The sequence below is a fragment of the Herpailurus yagouaroundi genome, unplaced genomic scaffold (genome assembly GCF_014898765.1).
Source record: "Herpailurus yagouaroundi ecotype Mexico unplaced genomic scaffold, PumYag 199, whole genome shotgun sequence".
NCBI lineage: Eukaryota > Metazoa > Chordata > Mammalia > Carnivora > Felidae > Herpailurus > Herpailurus yagouaroundi.
The window spans coordinates 17151937-17168246 of record NW_024412430.1 but is presented as its reverse complement, the minus strand read 5'-3'; the positions used below and the strand labels follow the sequence as shown (position 1 = coordinate 17168246).

At 38.2% G+C, this 16310-nt stretch overlaps 1 protein-coding gene across 7 annotated transcripts in view; it reads right to left on the bottom strand.

Moving 5' to 3' along the window:
• The window catches only part of RIC1 (RIC1 partner of RAB6A GEF complex), a 171283-nt gene that overhangs the window by 48693 nt on the left and 106280 nt on the right, over nucleotides 1–16310 (bottom strand). For all 7 annotated transcript variants that reach the window (XR_005782873.1, XR_005782874.1, XR_005782875.1 and 4 more), the window contains 5 exons: nucleotides 13743–13831; nucleotides 7096–7240; nucleotides 6394–6442; nucleotides 4674–4826; nucleotides 2810–3013 (listed from right to left, as the gene is read on the bottom strand). Coding sequence is in view for 4 of the 7 variants with exons in the window: in XM_040449500.1 (XP_040305434.1) it covers nucleotides 2810–3013; nucleotides 4674–4826; nucleotides 6394–6442; nucleotides 7096–7240; nucleotides 13743–13831 (640 nt within the window). In the remaining 3 variants the exon portion in view is untranslated. The remainder of the gene's footprint in view (nucleotides 1–2809; nucleotides 3014–4673; nucleotides 4827–6393; nucleotides 6443–7095; nucleotides 7241–13742; nucleotides 13832–16310) is intronic.

Below are 16310 nucleotides of genomic sequence, written 5' to 3'. Positions count from 1 at the left end.
GCCAAAGCATAAGAGACTCTTAAAAACTGAGAACAAACTGAGGGTTGATGGGGGGTGGGGGGGGTGGGTGATGGGTATTGAGGAGGGCACCTTTTGGGATGAGCAGTGGGTGTTGTATGGAAACCAATCTGACAATAAACTTCATATATTGGAAAAAATAAAATTAAAATAAAATAAAATAAAATAAAATAAAATAAAATAAAATAAAATAAAATCCTCTCTGTTGATATCCCTAGCATATTTTGTGAAGCCTATTTTTTTTCCTAAGAGTTATTAGCCAGGTTAACTATGAAACCACCATTTCAGAACAGTGGATGATAACGATTCATGCGCCTTTCAGAAAAAAATGTCTGTATCACACAACGTACTGGGTGTAAAAATAAATGGCAGTCCAAGAAGGAATGTACCCTAAAAGCACAAGGATGCTGTTGTCGTTTTAATTTCACACTATTTGTGCTCCATTTGTCAACCAACAACTTTCAAAGTTTTTAAAATCCGTAGATAGGAAAACTATATTTAAAAAAAAAAACAACACACACACAAACAAGAAAAGCACCATCTCTACCACCAGCCACTAACCGAACTGCTGACAAGTGTGCACGTGTGTTAAGTGAAAGGAAAAACATATTTAACACTGCATCTTCTGATCAGGAGACCAACAAGTACAAGGTAGAAGGCCTAAATAAACAACAAGTCCAGCGGTCTAGATGAGGAACAGACAGAGAGACAGAATTACTTGGAGCTCATTTGATGACCTCTAAGCTGTCTAAGAATACAAAGTATAAATCACATAAACAACGTCACTTTGATAGAGGCTGTGGGCACTTATTCCAGAGAAGAGCGTATGTTGGAGAGGGAATTAAACAGGTACCCATGTTTCTTCAGGGAATCATTATCATGGCTAAAAGCCCGGGAGGTAAAGCATTACGTTATATGAACACCGCAAACTGCCACACCAAAACTTCCCCATATGCTGCACTGACTCATTTGGCTAGAGGGCCAGCCAACAAAGTTCAGGGCAAATCATAACGAAACACTGCCAAACAGGCACACTCCAGATCTTGGTTCAAGGTCAACAGTATATGATTCAACATTTAATACCTAGAGGTGTTAAAATAAGTTAGATTGTTACTTTAATGTTATATAATGTAAGTTTAAGTCTGACACTACTCTGCTGTGTGACCTTGGGCAAGTCACCTAACTTCTTTGAGCCTCAGTTTCTTCATGTATAAAATCCAGTTGGACTACACAATCTCTAAGGTCCTTCCAGCTCTAAAAATTCTATGAGTCTATTACAACTTAATTGTTTTTGTGACTAGAACTCTGACATTATTTTTATTAGTTTTAAGTAAAAAAAACCCCAAGAATTGGGTAAAGCTAAAGTCCATCTTTCTGAATATTTTAGATAGCTAACAAAATGACAAAAGAATCTTCCTAGTACCTACTTTGTCTAAAGTGGTAAAATCAGTGTATGTGCTACTAATATGGGATAATTCATAGATAGCTAAGAATCACAGAATCACTGAATTTTTGAGCTGGAAGGAAATTCAATTTTTGTTATTTATTGCCTGACGGATTTTTGAGTTCCAGACCTACCTTCTTTGATCCTCTGCTCTACTTGGCTCTCTGGCAACACAGACCTGGCTAGGCAGAACTGGCATTGATGCTAGGTCAGTGTAGAATGAATAGTTCAAAGTATGGGGAAATGAAAATAGCAGAGAAATGGCTATAGGAGAGAAGGGAGCAGTGGAAAATTTTAGTCAAGGAAGTAGCTGATGCAGTTTTATTTTATAATTGTTACTAATTATAAAATGGTACACACACTGTTTGATTTTATGAATTTATTAATGTAAGTTAAACACATTCTCTTTTAGTGTGTACCACAGGCTAGTGCGGGAGACATTCCTTCAACGCCTCATACCATGACCACTCTTCTGTCTCTCATTATCTCCACTCAAAGTCAACTGAAAATACCACGGAAACTGAACAAGCTACAAGAGTAAAAGTACAGAATGGAGAAGGAGCGCAAAGAACTGTGGAAATAGCACCTGACTAAAGGAAGCTAATCCAAGAGTAACTGTTGATGTACTGAAGACACTTTGGTATCAGAAGGGGAAAGAAAACATTCGGGACTTAGAAAATTGTGTAGCAAGTTTCTTTCAAGAGACTCCAACTTATTGATTTACTCAAATTAATTTTATTTGCTGTCAAAATTCAGAATTAATTTCCATGTTAAACCCCAGTTTATCAGAATTATTCAAAGAAACTGCTAATTTAAAAGTTATACCAGAATGAGTAATTTGGAACAAGATTTATGTAATAATACTATTATTGATAATAAGGTTCTAGAGGGTGAATGGAAGTCTGCAATTTGGGTTCAAAGTCAGGCAGTTAACCCAGACATGTACTCATCAGGACTACAGGTCAGCTGCACAGGGTCCTAATGGACACTGTCCCTTTCCATGGAATCACTACACTTTTGCCTATGCAAATCTGCAGAGCTAAATTTACACCAAAAAAGAAAATAAAAAGGCTGACAGTTGTATAAAGTTTTGCTCCTTCAGAGGGCAAAGCACACATTTGCAGTCTGGGGAACTGTTAGCTGCTCGTGGGCTCAACACAGTGGGGACCACGCTACATCAGTGGCAAGAAAAGAAGACGACAAGACAGAAAAGCAGAAGAGAGATGTGACAGTCAAAAAGGTAAAAAAGCTTCTCAATTTTCCAAAGGAACAGAAGAAATTTAACTCTGCTCCAGGTGCTACCTTAGCAAGGACTATGTCAACAGTCAACAGTAACTGAAGACTTACCTGCACCACATGCCAATGCCGATGTCCAAGCAAAGTGCTTAAACCCTGAGACTCTACACCGCTATCTGCAAAGGGGCTCTTGGCCCCAGCAGCCTTATGCTCAGGGTGCGCCGAGGAACCCCTGGCGTGCTGGGTTTGTGAGGCCTCTCCACAGTTCAAGTACAATCGATCCTCCCCCTGAAGCAGCACTTGCTCCTGGTTACTCTGGATGAGGGAGAAGGGAAGAAGAGGGTAAAGGAGGAAAGCCAATAAAAACACCTCTGTATCAGGTAAAGGAAAACACGTTAATACATTGATTTAGTCTTATCCTAGGAAATGTGCCATGTTTCTCAATGCAGATTTTACTCACTGAGGACACAACTACGTAATGATCTCATGCACTGTTATATTCAAAGGGAACAGGTAACAGTTTCATGATTACTTCCCAGTGTAAACAAAATCTGTGCTACAGTCTGTTTTATTATGTAGACCCCAGAATATGACCTGGTTTACAACTGCTACACGGTAGTGTCCTTTATTACCGCTCCAAAATGGCAATGCTAGGAGGGATTTTCCAAATGAAAAGTGAACCTAACTACTCATTATATACAAACAAGTTTCACATAAAATATCTCATGAATGGTGGCAAGAAAATGTATCTGGTCAAACAGTTTGTGGGTATATGTTCACCATGTGCCCATATGGCAAGAAGAAGGTGATTACGAATGGGGATAACTGGATGCTGAGCGGTTGTAGCCCAAGGGAAGAGTAGCCCAAGTCTGTGGTCCTGGTTCAGAACAATTAATTCAATAATCACTTGGGTAAATGCTTGGTTAGTGCCAAGGACTGTGCCGGGTTCTGACAATATTTAGACAAATACGGTAATTTCTACTCTTGGTGATTATGCCCTGGTTTTCCATCAGAAGGCCAGTACTCTCAAATGTGGGCCTATTATTCACTGACTACTCCATCAGACAGAACAGCACCTCAGCCTCTCAGCTTTCCATGGCAGTCCAGATGTGGTCTTCACAGAAAACTCATAAAATTTGCCTTTAAATTATAAATTGGGATGGGGGAGGGGAGGAAGAATTACTCTGTTGCTGTTTTTCTGGGGATCTTTGTTCTGCAACTACAGTAATGAAATCTCAGATCCAGACTACTGTCATATTCTTTCTCAATGTACTATAATTGCAAATTTCGTTTAGAAACTGGTTGTACCGAATGTTTAAAAATCCATTAGTGGCAGATACCAACGTATGCACTTCTAACATGTAACATATACTATTATTATACATTAACAACATAGAATATGTTATTTCAGATTAATAAAACATGAGGAGGTCATATTATAATTTGGGGCAGTGTTTCCCAAAGCAGGCTTCTAGGCATATTTTCTTCAAAGTGTTCTTGAAAATTCATAGTTAAATTGGCTTGGGAAACATTCTTTTTGGTATACCGACTCTGAGATTTTCATGATGCACATTTCACATTGAGAGACTACAATAAGAAATCTCTGTAGTTTTAAGTCTTTATTTCACTCACATGATGACAGACTTTCCCTTATCCTAACTGCTATTGCTATTTCTTAAAAACTGTGCCTTATGGAGCACACTTTGGGAATTTCTAGTCAAATAAAGACTAAATTACGTTACTCAAGTAAATCTGCATACATTGCTTTCCCTCAAATTGCTTATGATCCTGTTTTTAAAAAATCAAAAAACAAAAGCTGCTCAGAAGTAAAATTTTTGTGTAAGTTATTAAAAAGAAACATAAGAATCACAAAAACTATACACTGAAGAAGATAATACACCAATTTTAGAAGAAGAATCTTGACAGTCTACTTTGAAAGCCACTAAAATAAACGGTTTTAACTGAAAAAACTTACCATACAAGGGTTTACAGTGAGTACACTCTTGATGAACTGAAATAGCAGAATGCCAGGCTGTTTAACTATACTCTTGGAGTCAGACTCAATTTCAGTACTTTGAGCACCAAATCCGCTGATTACCCAGAGGTGATAGCCTTCTGCACCCCAGCTCTTGGAGAGAAGAAGGGGGAAGAAAAATCAAGACAATAAAAAGTTTCTTATCCTTTCTTAACTTCAAATGTTCAAATCCTGAAATAACCAATAACAGCATTACTAATGACTTCCAAAGGTTGGAAAAACTATGAGAAACAACACAGACAGGAATCCTACCCACACCTGCTACATCTTGGCTCTCTCCAGTGGAAACCACCACTGCTGCTCTCTACCTGGAAGACTGAAAACACTGGACACCAATCTTAGCTCCAAATCCTGAGAAATGCCTACTGCTCTTTATAACTTCTCCAATAACTTAACTGCTTCTCAAATACAAAGAAATTCCTGGCAGAGCAAGATCCATGTGACCCAGCTGAAACTGGACAAAGAAGCACCCAAAACAGACGCATCTTGTACAGAGCAAGCAACATTGGATAGGAAGCTTCCCATTACAGCCTAGTGACCATTCTGCTGTATGACCTTGGCCAAGATACTTGGTTTTCTCAGGGTATAAGTTTCTTCCTCTATAAAAGGAGAAGGTTCAAATAAACTCCCCAGGACCAATTTTAATATTCTGTAACTATATCCCAAGATAGTTTTTTAGTTTTTTGTTTTGGAGATTAGTGAATCACAATCTACAAGGTCAAGAAAATAGTAGGGGGACAATACACTGTTGCTTAATTTCAAAAGATTAATAGAAGTTTTCCTCTTCCACAGTAAGAGCTGAACAGCTAACTAAAATGCTTAGATTCCTAGTGTGTGATTAAAATATCAATTTAGAGAGGCTAAACACTGGCTGGTGCATGCCATTCAGAAGCACTGATGGGCAGTCACCGATATCATTTGTTCAAAAACTATTTTAAAATACGGAGTGGAGAGAGACAGTAAATGGGGTCCTTGATGGTAAAAGACCGGGAACCACTACTCAAGGCAACCATGGTGGTTTTAACTTTTCAAGAAGCCCGAAATCAAAAATGCCTTCCTCTGTGGAGCGAGAGAGAAAGGCAGTGAATATGCCTCATACCCACTAATTTCACAAAGATGGTACCCAGAAGGGCTACATCACAAAATGTGCTTATGTAAAGATAAGAGTTACACCCCACTGCTTTCTACGGAAACTCTTGACAATATGTAGTAAATAAAAATATGGTTACAACAGGGACTTTAATGCTCTTGACAGACATCTGCGGAAAGTTTTAAAAATATGTTCAAAAAATGTCCAAATCCTACAGGAAAACCACCCAATGAGCATTTCACTTCATGTTAGAAGAAAAGAGGCCATGAGAAGTGGGTGCTAGTGAGTCACATAAGAATTGAGACTTTGGAAAGGCAAAAGCCTGATTTGAATATCACTACGTTCACAAAAGATGACAGGGGCTTGCTAGACATATGTAAGCAAAACCAAGTATTTAAAATCGGGCAGCCTGATTTTAAAAAATACTTTTACAAAGTAAGAACTGTCCAAGAAGAGCCTGCTGAGATTAAAACAGCTTTGTAATTTTATAAGGCCAAGAGAAGGGAAAAAAAGGAATTAGAAAAATCCAAGTTTTTCACACTACAGTAATATTTTATAGACAGTACTCACCATAGAGTTGATCTTAAGGGGATCTTTTTTGGTACCATCAGACCTATAACTGAAACAGAACAGAAACTCAAAAAGAATCTTCTATTACATATAATATTTGGCTTTAGTTTTTTTAAAACTAAAATGTATTTTGTTCCTTTAAAATAGAAATACATAATAATGCGTGAAATATTAGAGTGCTGGTTAATACACCAAGGTATATTACCGGGACACAATCTTTCAGGTCCTGAATAGCTTCATGACAGAGTCAGGCAATTTGTGAAGGTGTATTCATTTTGTCAGGACTAGGGTTCAAAAAGTATCATAGGTGCGGGCAGAGATAACCCACTGGGTTAACCTACATCAACCCAAAACGACAGTGATTTTCCATTTCCTACTAGTTACTTATGTCCATGGCTTGCTGCTCTTAGAGGATCATTAGATACCTGAAGGCAAAACTAGAACGGATTTATCCTGGAACCCAACATGCTATCACATACACAATAGGGGTTCAACAAACAAATGCATTTTTACTGAATGAACGAGTTTTAAAAGAATGGATGTTTACACAATCAGTACGTTCTGACAAATTAATTCTGAACCTTACATACTGTTTTGGGGTTAAGAGTCAAATATGGAAGAAAGGTAGCTGCGTGACACAACATTTCTGTGTGTGTGTGTATCTTCTGGAGTCGCTTTATCTAAAACTTGTCTTTGACTCACGCAAAGTCTCCTCCAAGTGTACAAATCAGCTGGGCTCCAAACACACTCCATAAAGATAGGCCTCCATTTTCCCAGGTCACTATTACAACACTATTGTCAGGAGACCATCTGACCAATTTAACAGCTCCTGTTTTGTTCCAAATATCTGTTAAGAAATTGTGAAAAGTTAAAAATGAAAGATTCCTTCAGAAACACTCAGTAATTTTTCCAAGTTGAAATGAACAGAAAGACATGTCTGTTTAAAATAATGAGATGAATCCTACTCATTTAAGGTCACTTAAAATAAGTAAGGCCAGTAGCCTTGACCTGATCCAAGCAGAACAAACTTAAGCGCCACGTACTTTAAAAGAGGGGAGAGCCGTCTGGGGCCACTATTAGCTTGAATAACTACAACTGTGTAGTTTTACAAGTCTTTGGCTTTGGGCAATTCGGTTCCTGTAAAATGGAGGCAGTATTTCCCTTGAACAATTCAAAACTGAAGGTCAAAGTACCCTGCAAAGTATAAGGTGTTTTAAGATGTAAAATAACGCTGTACCACTATCTTCATGATCCACTAGCAGTATCAGAGGGATCCAAGTTAAAATAAATTGAGGTTTAATCTTATATTAGGATTAGGTAGGTAAATTCTGGCTTGAGTACTCCAGGCGTTGATATCTTCTTTTAACTAATAATTGTTCTTTCAATCCAATATGTAATTTCACTGCGCAGTAAAGTCCAAGTTTCCTTACTGTAGTTAAATGAAACATGCTAGTATTTCCCATCAGCAGTCCAAAACCAGCTATAGTATCATTTTAAAATTAAAATTCTTTTCATTTGCAGCATTAACACATTTTTGCTATAAAACAGGGTAGATCTGCTACTGGGGCGGGGGGGGGGGGGGGCATACAGATTTTAGCCTATAGAAAAGAGGCTTGGTTAACATAGAGGATGCCATTCTGCCTGTATTTGAATCCTCACATTAGCAATCCCCACCATAATGAATAACCATGTTGCTTGTGCAGATGAAAAATAAATGGGAATATACAGAAGAAACATCTTATTAGTATACTTTACAACAGGGGAGAAGTTTAAAACCAAACCAAGAAGAATGAAACTGAAGTTTACTAAATGAAAGCAATTCCATGTGCAAGAGAAAAAATATGAGTATTTACAATCATAAAAGGATGTTAATGTTGACTGAAAAGGACAGGTTATGAACAGTATTCCTATTACCCCACATAAAATATATACACATATGCATATAATAGGCATACCTATTTTCCAAGCATTATACACACATTAATCATACAAATACTAAAATCCAGCTGCAGAGACCTAGAACAATACATTAATGGTGGCTGCCTAATCTTCAGGTGGCAGGATTACAGGAAATTTATCTAGCTGGTAACCTACAATGAACATAGATCATGATCATCTGCATACTGAGAGAAATATTAAGAAAGTAATCCAGAGACATTCTGTTACAGAGTTAAACTTCCAAAAAAGAGTCAGCCGCAGAAGCCAAAAGAAAAGAGAAACCCTAACAAGAGACTGGTTAGTACCTGGGGTAAGAGGAAAGGGTCAGAAGCAGGGCGGGGAGAAAGGTTGAAAATACAGAGAAGGATGGAATGAGACCAGCAATGATGAGAGGGTTGGGGTTCCCATCCTATAGAAAGACAAAGAAGGGGTCAGAGGCCAGCATCAGTCTGAGAGTCAGAACTGACCCCTGAAGCTATAGCTTGTGATCTTCAGCCACTGGAGCCGGAAGGAAACAAGGAAGCTGGTCTCTGCTCAAGATGCAGGAGGGTCCAGTCTCCCAAAGTCTTACTTAAGCAGGTTGATAGCCTAAGGTTATTTAATTCAAGGCTGTAGGTAACCAATGGGAGAGACTGCATTAAAAGCACCTGAGAAAACAGAAAAATCGAAGAACTCAATACAGTGTTGTCCTACGGAAGCAGGCAGGAGCACTTCCTGCAGTGACGGAAATGTTTGTATTTTCTTGGTCTAGCATGTAGCCTCTCGCTACAGGTGGCTACTGAACGTTTAAATGTGACAATGCAACTGAAGAAATAGATTTTTTTATTTAAATTTTTAAATTAATTTTTTTCAAGATTTTTAAAAATATTTATTTTTGAGAAAGAGAGAGAGAGGATGTAAGAGGGGGAGGGGCAGAGAGAGAGAAAGAGAGAGACACACACAGAGGATCCGAAGCAGGCTCTGCACTGACAGCAGGGAGCCCGATGAGGGGCTGAAACTCACAAACTCCAAGATCATGACCTGAGCCCAAGTCAGACACTCAACTGACTGAGCCACCCAGGTGCCCCAAATTTTAATTTTTTAATAAAAACAGTCACACGTGGCTGGAAGCTACTGGGCAGGAAAACTTAAGTATGGATAAAAAGGATACAGAGGTAAAAGGGCCAGAAGCCACAATCAAAATACACATCACCCTGTTCTTGCAGGTTGTAAATCTGTCTTTAGAGAAAAAATACATGCAAGCCTTTAAAGGCTATCTGATAAGAAAGATAACAAGTTACAGAGCAAATTTCTATTTCTGACAGTATAGCAAATTAGACACCTTAAATGACTCTCCACACTGAAACAACGACAAAATTAAATAAACACCTCAAAACAACTGAAAATACTGGGAGGTGAGCGTATCAAGTTATTTTGCCCTGAATTTTTCCGCCAAACCCAAAAGACCCTGACTTCCACTTCTGATGACTCAAAGCATATGGGAGACAGGAGATAAAGCTTAGAGCCTGGCCAAGGCAGGGCATCTAAGAGAAGATATCTACATGATGGGAGGGGCCGCAGGGGCGACATTCCCAGTACAAGGAAGAAAGAGCAGCTACCATGTGGAAGGTAAAAAAACAGCAAGGGACACTTTCACGTTTGTCCATGAGCGGAAAATAAAGATTCTTCCTCTGAGAATCTGCAATCACAAGTCGGTCCTCTGATGTATAATTTGTGCAACTTGAATGGGTCCAGAAAAATTTCAAACAGAGAATATAATGCTAAGGGTTCCAGACTGATGTCGTCCTCCCAGGTAATCGGCCATGAACACATACAAATCCTCTCTGCAAAAACTCAAGTTCAATTTAGGTCGCAAAGCATTCAAACAATTAGGTTTGAAGAAAATTAACCAGCTCTCAATCAAAAATCCTAAAATATATAAACAAACTAATAAGAGCCCAAAGAACTAAGGCAGTAGAAACAAACTCAGAAAGGTTTCAGATACTGAGATTAACAAAGAATACAAAAACCATTTTTTTTTTACTAGCTAAAGAAATAAGAGAACATTGAAACTAGGGGCAGAATGCATACAGATTAGAAAAGAGCTAAGTAAACCCTCTGGAAATAAAAAAAGACAATATTTAAAGTAGACACATTAAGTAGACTATTAAGCATAAATGAAAAGAGAATTACTGTACTCAAAGATAGGTATGGAAAATTTTTCTAGAATACAATCCAGAGAAACAAAAAAAGAAATGAAAAATATTAAAAGGCAGGTTAAGAAACATGTTAAAAAAAAAAAGTGCAATGTAAGTCTGATTAAATTTCCAGAAATAGAGATTAAAGAGGCAATATTTACACAGATAGCGGTTTCCAGAACAGTTGAATCCTCAGATCCAGCACGCCTGAATCTCAAGCAAGATATTTTAAAAAAATGAAAAAAATTTAGAAAATTCTTCACCTTCCCAATCACAGTGAAACCACCTCAGAGACAAAGAGAAAATCTTAAAAGTATCTACAGGGAAAAAAGCCAATCTCCTAAAAAGGAACTACAACTGGACCAGAGACTTCTTAGTAGCAACAGTGAAACCAAATGGTACTCAAACTTTAATGTACATAGACACAATAACTGTCAATCCAAAACTGCCTAACAAATTAAACCATAATTAAATTACAAGGGCAAAATACATTTTCAGGCAAAAGAAAAAATTGGGTTTATCATCGCGAAGTTTTTAAGGAAATTCCAAAGGATGTACTACAGACAGAAAATGGTCTCAAATTGAAGGTATGAGATCTTGTAAGAAATGATGGGCAAAAATATTGAATATACATGTGGGTAGCACTAAGTCAACATTAACAGTTACATATTTTAATGTTTCCTGAGATTTTGACATCAGATACCTTAGCTTCCTCCTTGAGGCTAATCAGATTTTTATTATTAGATTACATTTAGATGGGTACCTCAATTTTTTTTGACATTTTTTTTTTTTTTCTGATCCAAACATGAGAGAAGTTTGTACAGTTATATAACAATTACTCTTAACATGGGAGCATATCTAAATCTGGGAGAGGAACAGAACACAGTTTGGAAAAAGGCTCCCAATTACTAATGGGAGCACAGTATCAAATCACGAGACATGTAGTCATGAGATTCTACTGCCTGTTAAATACAATCCTGCAAAGGAGACTGGCTTAAAAACATATTGCTTTGTTCATCACATTTGTTAACTATGTGCCTCTCAATAAACTGAACTAGGGTGGTGCAAAGAGACAGATATATCCTACACTTCTACACTGAGCCTAGTAGAAACAAAGACCCATACACTAATAAGTTCAATAAAGCATTATCAATAACAAGATGTGATATGCAAACTATATCGGGGCACAAGAGGGAATGGTATTCTATCTAGTTCAGAAAGAAATTTCACTTGAGCTGTATCTTGAAAGACCAATATATTCCCTCCATAGAGAAATATGGGACATTTCAGGTACAGAGAACAATATGAGACAAAGGCTGACTGACTCTCAAGAATCTGTAGGTAGTTTGGTAAAGTGGAAGCCTGCAGTTCCGAGCCTATGGGCAGGGTACCCCAGTACTCCAGAGCACTGCTCTGAGTACTCAGAGAAAACTCACAGGGGGTTACATGAGATCATCTTCCAGAGAAAATACAGTGCTAGACATAGGATCTGTTGTACATGATGTGAACTATTAGATCCAGGTAGTTCACAGCTGCAACATTAGATTGTGCTACATTTACTCTGATGATGTTACATCTTTGTGACGATGGCTTTTTAGGAGTTGCTGCAGAAAAAGTGTCACGTGAAAATCAATGTGGAACAGGAATTATGGGTGAACATACCCGATCTCATTCCAAGGTTTGAGAAATTGTATAGTGTCCAATAGGCACAGACATCCTATTAGTAAAAATCAATGATTTTTTAAGATTTATTTTTGAGAGAGAGAGCAAGGACGAGCGAGAGCAAGCATGCACACACAAGTGGGGGAGGCAGAGAGAGAGGGAGTGAGAGAGAATCCCAAGCAGGCTCCATGTTGTCAGTGCAGAGCCCAACGAGGGGCTCAATTTCATGAACCGTGAAATCAAGACCTAGGACAAAATCAAGAGTCGGATATTTAACTGAATGAACCACCCAGGCACCCCAAAAACAGTGTTGAAGAGTAACAATAAAATACTATTTTTCTTTCTATTTATGAGTATTATTTTTTGCAAATGCTACTAGGGTTTAGACCTAACGACTTTATAAACAGAACTTTTGGTATTTCTTTTAACATAGAGTTACTGTGGTAAAATTATGGAGACACAAAGGGCAGAGGAAACCAAGAAATAATGCCAGAAGTATTTGGCAGAAGACCTTACATGCCACATATGGGGTAGATACTGATGAGGAGTTAATCAAATATCTGTTTCCATACTCAAGCTCTCCATTGCCCACTTCTGCCTAAAGGCTTGGAAAATCCTAAGGTAGCTAATGTGACATAATTATAGCCGATTAAACAAAAACTTTTTTAATGTTTATTTATTTTTGAGAGAGAGAGAGAGAGAGAGACTGAGTGTAAGCCGGGGAGGGGCAGGCAGAGAGGGAGACATAGAATCTGAAGCAGGCTCCAGGCTCTGAGCTGTCAGCACAGAGCCTGATGTGGGGCTTAAACCCACAAACTGAGACCATAACCTGAGCAGAAGTGGGATGCTTAACCGACTGAGCTACCCGAGCACCCCTAATTATAGCCAATTAGATGTGAAGAGAAGATAGCTGGAGCAGGTAGGAGAGGAAAATGCTCCTAAGAAAGCTTTCGCTTTCCTGATCAAAAAACAAATATGCCGTTTCCTCCTTTCTGCTTGAATCAAACGTAGCAGTAATGTCAGGAGCTCAGAAGCTGCATGCGACCACGGAGGAAAGGCCAGATGAAGGCCAGAAGCAGCTAAACTTTGGATTTCTTCCTATTAGAGAAAATAAATCTTATTTAAGCCACAGTAAGTTGGGTTTTCTGTTAGGTTCAGTCCAAAGTATTTCCAATGACAAAGACTTTAGACTTAATCCTACAGGCTCCACAAGGGGTTCAGAAAGAGACTGTTTTATTTACTGCAGTGTATCTACCATTTAGAACACTGTCTGGCCTACAGTGGGTATTCAATCGGTATCTACTGAATGAATACATTGAATTGGAAGGCATAAAACAACAAAGGCAATGAAATCAGGTAAGAGACTAGAGCAAAGTCCAGAGAAGGATTACACAGGGTAAAGTACCCTTAGGAGCCTCCCTAGCTAAACGGAAGTCCCTGGGCCACAGAAACTGTTATATGGTTGAACACTATCTGAACGATAGCATGCATTATTTAAATCTGCAATCGCTACACATACCATTACCTGTACGTTAAAAATTAAAAATAAGAAGGAAAATAAAAAGGACTCACCGGGATATTGTTTTGCTGTTAGCTCTAGTTTATGAGACAGCAGCATAGCTCCAGTGGTGTTATCTATTGTATAAACCTGTACAGAACCACTGTGAAAAATAAGCAAGCTTTTAATGAAAAAAGATAAATACAAATATAGAAAGCATTACTATGGAATGATTATGTTCTGCTGGTAAGAGTGTAAACTAGACTAAAACCATTTTGTAAATAATTTGCAGTCTCATAAATCTGAACAAATGTGTATTTGTAACCCAGTAAATTTTCCTCTAAACATAGCCCAGAAATATCCTTGTCCATGTTATCAAGAGGCATGCTCAATGTTCATGACAGCATTGTGTATAAAGGCAAAGAAATGGAAACAGTCTGAATGTCCAGCAAGAGAAAAGAAGCATACACTGGAGTATTCTCATAGAAGAGTATAGCACACAGCACTGACGTGCGTTAAAATACATAGCTGACACATACGTGTTGGAATAATTCTGCTTCTATACAGTGAAAAACATTCAAAACACAGTACACACATCTGTGGTAAAAATGCAACAAAAAGTTAATGGACACACACACTCTACTGGTAGAGAAGGGGGGAATTAAACAAGAGGAAGAAACGGGACCTACCGGTCCTCGAAATGTGCTATTCCTCATGCTGACAGCAATTTATACAGATTTTTATTTTATTATTTTTATATACTATATCATTTTTTGTATCTACACACACGATGTATGTTCTTTTATGTACATGGTATACATAATGATTTCATTTATGAAATCTTTACAAGGATCAAATTTATGAAGGGCCAGAAACCAAAGCTAAAACTTTGTATATTATTTCTAAGCTACATTTCAAGACTGACCTATAATCATCATAAAACAATACCATTTTTGCTTATGAAACTATTTTCAGATCAAAAATTTAACACAAATGTTGGTTTTAAAATACTGTTAAATCTAAGGCTGCTTTTGCACAAATTAGGACGATACAGGTACGTGACTGCCAGAATGTTCTGGCACTTATGCGTGCTCTTTTGTGGTACAAGTCAGATGGTCTCCACAGCAGTTCTGATCCATATCCAGCCAGGTCAACTCTTCCCAAGGATTAGGACTGGGACGAAACAAAATACCTGCTGCAAAAGGTCGCTTGGAGTTACCCACAGCTCACTGATGCTGTGTCTTTTTGTTTTTTTTTTTTTTAATGTTTATTTTTGAGACAGAGCATGAGTGGGGAGGGGCAGAGAGAGAGAGGGAGACACAGAATCTGAAGCAGGCTCCAGGCTCTGAGCTGTCAGCACAGAGCCCGATGAGGGGCTCGAACTCACAAACCATGAGGTCATGACCTGAGCCAACGTCAGACCCCTAACCGACTGAGCCACCCAGTCACCCCTGATGCTGTGTTTTTAAATCTCTTTTTCTGTTTCATTGGATCATTTCTCTTGCTGTGTTTTTACGTTTATTATTATTTACTTCAGCAATGTCTGATGTGGATCTTTTTTCTATTTTCCATATTTAATACTCAAAAGAGACCCTCTCCAGCTCTCTGGAGTTCCCTCTTTGTGCCACTCTGTCACCTGTGCCTGTCTGTCCTGAGTCTTAGCTGCTCCAGTCTCTCCAGATTCTCACTTCCTCATAATTCAACTCAGGGAATCTGTCAGGATCTGTCTTGGCCTCAGGCTGCAGCCTGGAAATGAAAGCAATTAAAGCTGAGGCATTTATAGAGTTTTCTTATTTGTTTCTCATCTTTCAGGGATCAGTTTCCACTGGTGCTCGATGTCTCAAACTCATACTGCCATAATGTTTCATATTTTTGTCCATTTTTCCCTCCATATGGGAGAGAAAATCTGATCTGTTATTCCATCTTAGTCAGAAGTCAAATGTCTGTAAATAGGTATCTTTCCAGACTACCTGCCCAATTAGACGCTTTGGTGAAAGATAGCATTAGGTAGCTAGCAGGTGTTTACTTCTTTTTACTTTGCATCTGAAACTATCATGTGGTAACTTTGGGTTGCAGAGCTCTAACAAGTCAGTGAGGAGAGTCCAAATATTTCTACAAGAAACTGGTGTTAAGCCAACACTTACAGAATGACAATTGACCTTTTTATGTATTCTATAAAGCCTCTATTGTTTAAATTATTTTTATTTCCATTTCTCATTAAACCATTATAAGAGAGAGATTTTTTTTCATGTGTAAGACACTACTCACTGACCTCCAAGCAAAAATGATACCTCTATAATAGAGACATGGCTCTTAACACAAGTGACCAAATTTAGGATCATTAATACTGGGACAACTTAACGTTACTGCTCCATGGTGCCACGGTAAGTACACGACATTACATATGACAATGTTTAACCAGCATCTAGTCAAACCTTTAAACATACAGGTAAGAGTAAGGCTGTAAGACTGATGCAAACTGACATCCTAAACGTTAGCTTCTTACACAACTTAAAGGATACCAGCTACAGTTTAGTGTTCAGTCCTGGACTAGTGTTAGAACTGGAGGGTCAGAGCTAGAAGCCACTATTACGTCACACAGCTACAATCACAAAACTTTCAACCCCAACCCATGATCACAC